This window comes from Hibiscus syriacus, unplaced genomic scaffold, assembly GCF_006381635.1.
Source record: "Hibiscus syriacus cultivar Baekdansim isolate YM2019G1 unplaced genomic scaffold, ASM638163v2 tig00110683_pilon, whole genome shotgun sequence".
NCBI classification, from domain to species: Eukaryota; Viridiplantae; Streptophyta; class Magnoliopsida; order Malvales; family Malvaceae; genus Hibiscus; species Hibiscus syriacus.
The window spans coordinates 1,157,423-1,160,984 of record NW_024062823.1 but is presented as its reverse complement, the minus strand read 5'-3'; the positions used below and the strand labels follow the sequence as shown (position 1 = coordinate 1,160,984).

General features: G+C 37.8%; 1 protein-coding gene across 1 annotated transcript; it reads right to left on the bottom strand.

Annotated features, from left to right (window-relative positions):
* Positions 1-233: 233 nt before the first annotated feature.
* Positions 234-1,088, bottom strand: LOC120138290 (uncharacterized mitochondrial protein AtMg00810-like). The gene is made up of 3 exons (XM_039153804.1): positions 1,029-1,088; positions 700-936; positions 234-578 (listed from the first exon to the last, which is right to left on the bottom strand). The coding sequence occupies exons 1-3, from the start codon at positions 1,086-1,088 to the stop codon at positions 234-236; spliced, it is 642 nt and encodes a 213-aa protein (XP_039009735.1).
* Positions 1,089-3,562: the final 2,474 nt, after the last annotated feature.

Here is a 3,562-nt window from a genome sequence, read left to right as displayed (position 1 = left end):
TACCAGGTGCAACCTTCTCCCTAACAAAATGAATGTCAAGATCAACATGCTTGACTTTGCATGATACATTGGAGCAGTCATTGCTACTGCACTTGTATTATCACACCAAATAATAGGATTATCTAGTGAGTGCAGCCTTAGATCACTAAATAAGGCATTAACCCAAGTTACTTTAGCAGCAGCTTTTGCAATGCTTCGATATTCTGCTTCCATTGTGATCGTTACACCGATCTCTACTTCTTGGACGCCCAGGTAACTAAGTTGTTGCCAAGAAATACCCCATAGCCAGTCATCGATCGTCTATCTCTAGCATCACCTGCCCAATTAGCATCTGAAAATGCTCTTACACATAACTTAGTATCCTCAGCCGAGAATATTAAGACATAATCCATTGTACCAGCCAGGTAACGTAAAATACGCTTAACAACAACCAAATCTTCACATGGTGCTTGCATGAACTGCGCCACCTTATTAATAGAGAAAAAAAGATCAGGCCTAGTATGGCAGACATATAGCAAAGCACCAACAATGCTTCGATATTCACGTGCATTAGATAACAATGCATTCTTTTCCTGAACCTTTCAGGGAAGCTACCATAGGTGTACAAGTTGGAGTTACTTGAAGCATGTTTGTTTTTCCTAATAACTCGAGAATATACGTTTTCTGACTAAGGACTAACCCGTCACCTATGCTCTTAACCTCAATACCCAGGAAGAAAGAAAGTTCTCCAAATGTTTTAAAGATATTTCTTGTGCACATATCAACAACAATATCAATATATGCATTCGAACTTCCTGAAAATATATCATCAACGTATACTAAAATATAAGTGCATGAATCATTCACAACACGCACAAACAGATAAGTGTCAACCCTGATACCATAAAGCCTACTCGAGTAGACGGTTCTTGAGCTTTTCATTCCAGTTTCTGTAGCCTAGAAAAGACCAGCCAAAACTTTCTACAGCTTGCACACTAAGGGAGCCCCATTGAAACCAAGTGTTTAAACCTGGGGGTTGTTGCATATACATCTTCAGCCAGATCACCATTCAAAAAAGCGTTATTATTATCTATTGTCTCAATGACCATCCCTTAACCACTGTAACTTCTAGAACAACATAAACGGTTGAAAACTTAACAACTGGACTAAATATAGCAACAAAATCATGGCCAGGAACTTGTGAAAACCCCTTAGCTACTACTAGTGAGCTATATCGATGAATAGAACCTCTGGATTCCTTTTAAGCTTTAATAACCATTTGCAGCCCACACACTTTTATCGCGTTGGCAGCTCACCAGACTCCAAGTTTGATTCTGAATCAAGGTAATACTCAGCATGAACGCAGCTGCCCACTTAGATGAAATCAGGCATCATGAATATTAGAAGGAACACTAGTGTACACCTTGGGCTTGTAAATACCACTGCTGCGAGTCATCATAGGATGATGGTTGACTGTGAATCTTGAACATAATCATAAGGTGCAATAACCTCCTCCTCGGATAACACATCATCATGAGTTTCACTTGGACCAATAGTTTGAGCCCTCAGAGCATTCGAATAAGCAACAGATCAGCTACAGAACTCTCATGCTCATGCACAGAACATGATGGCTTCCAGACACCCCAACAACTTCAGTATGCAACCGATGTACATCCACCACACTTTAGGTGACTGGTCTGACCGGAAGAACTGCATGACTGTTACTAGATTCACTGCAAATGGGAACTGCAACTCATCAACTTCACATGTCTAGATACATAAACTCGTCCATTCAACCCAACAATAAAAAACCTTTATGTTGGGGACTAATACCAGAAATGTACATGGATGTGAACGAAATTCAAGTTTATGGTGATTATATGGTATGAGATGTGGAAAGCACCTATAACCAAAAGACCTTCAACAAATTATAGTCACTTCTTATGAAACAACGATTCAAATGTACATAGCCCTTGTAACACTTTTGTTGGAATCTGTTGATGTGATGTACTGCCATTATTGCAGCATAGGCCCAAAATTTAATAGGCATAGAAGCCTGAGCAGTAACACTAATACAAACTCAATAACATGCCTATTCTTTCTTTTGACAACTCCGTTTTGCTTAAAAGTATATGGACACGTTACACGATGCACAACCCCAACTGTTAGAAGAACATGAGAGAGGCTTCGAAACTCACCTCCCCAATCACTCTGACATTAGTATCTTGGAGTTAAACTGCGTAGACACGAGTTGTTGAAACAATTGGAAAGCATGAACTGCTTGGGATTTATCATGTAGCTGATATAACCATGTATGTCGTGTACATGCATCAACAAAGCTAACATAATACTTATACCCGTTTGAAGCAACAGGTGAAGGTCCCTACAAGTCAGTATAAATCAACTGAAATGGAGCAGTGTAAATCGAATCTCATGCATTAAAAGGGAGCTTATGATTTTTGCCCATATGTCAAGCAATACATTGTTCTTTCACATTCTTATTAATCGCTTGTAAATGTATATGTTAAGGCAATCAATTCTATGCAAGTAATTATGTGCAATATACAATCGAATCAAGTAATATAGGGTAAGTGAGTTATAGACTCCTCAGGGATTGGTCTAGAATTTTAATTTTCACCACAACTAGAACTTGTTGTCACAACTAATTCCTACTATATATCAACTAAAAAGCTAATATTAATAAAACAAGGAAATACTATAATGTATGAAGCAAAAGTTTGGTCGAGACAAAATAAATATGCAGACTACTGAAATAAAACAAAATAAAGACAAGTGTTGATTTAAATATAATACAAACAACCTCACATATTCAGACTTATCACATAGTACTTATGCTAATCTTTTGTATTGACAACAATTACTCTAAGTATAGAATGATTATTATGACTTGCTTAAGTTGCCTGACAGGATTACTAAGTATTCTTAGACGGTTGATATGGCAATACTACTCAGCGTTAACTACAACCCTTGGTTTGTCAGACTGTTGTTGTAGCAATACCTCTCAGCTTAAACTATAGTCGTTTATATCCTACTCTAGCATCTGTCCCTTTTAGTAGACTAAAACCAGCTCCTTATCTCTAAGGTAGACAAGTTAGAAAATCACCATCCTGGATCCATTCCATTGTTCACATAGATCTCTCTTAATTCTCTCGAATCTAAGAATCACTATCTAGAGAAAAGGCGATCTTTCGATGCTCTTATATTACCAAGACATGCTTCACCAAGACCCTAGGAAATCTCTCGAATCTCTTACAGTGTCAAGGTAAAATATTCAAACAATGAACAAAACAGTCATGAGCAAAATCATAATTCATCATTCATAAAGCAGAAAATAATTATCTAGGGAAAACAAAGATTAACACCAAGTAAGACAGTCATGGTGCTATCAAAAAGTTATCCAAGTATCATCATTTAATACAACCCTAAATACATAAAGAAATTAAGAAAAAAGGAAGAACAACTCCCAAAACTGGAGACTCTATCGTGACAATTCTGATCAGCACCGCGCCTGCCTTGGTGATCAACCTCTCTCGAGACCTGACCACCGCTCTGCTACAGTCTG

Bases quoted from the DNA above. Each gene is read 5' to 3' on its own strand.
- LOC120138290 (XM_039153804.1), bottom strand. From the start codon at position 1,088: ATGGTCATTGAGACAATAGATAATAATAACGCTTTTTTGAATGGTGAT. The intron at 937-1,028 runs GTATATGCAACA...GGTCTTTTCTAG, and splicing joins ATGGTGATCTGGCTGAAGAT to GCTACAGAAACTGGAATGAA. The intron at 579-699 runs GTTAAGAGCATA...CTTCCCTGAAAG, and splicing joins CTTTCTTCCTGGGTATTGAG to GTTCAGGAAAAGAATGCATT.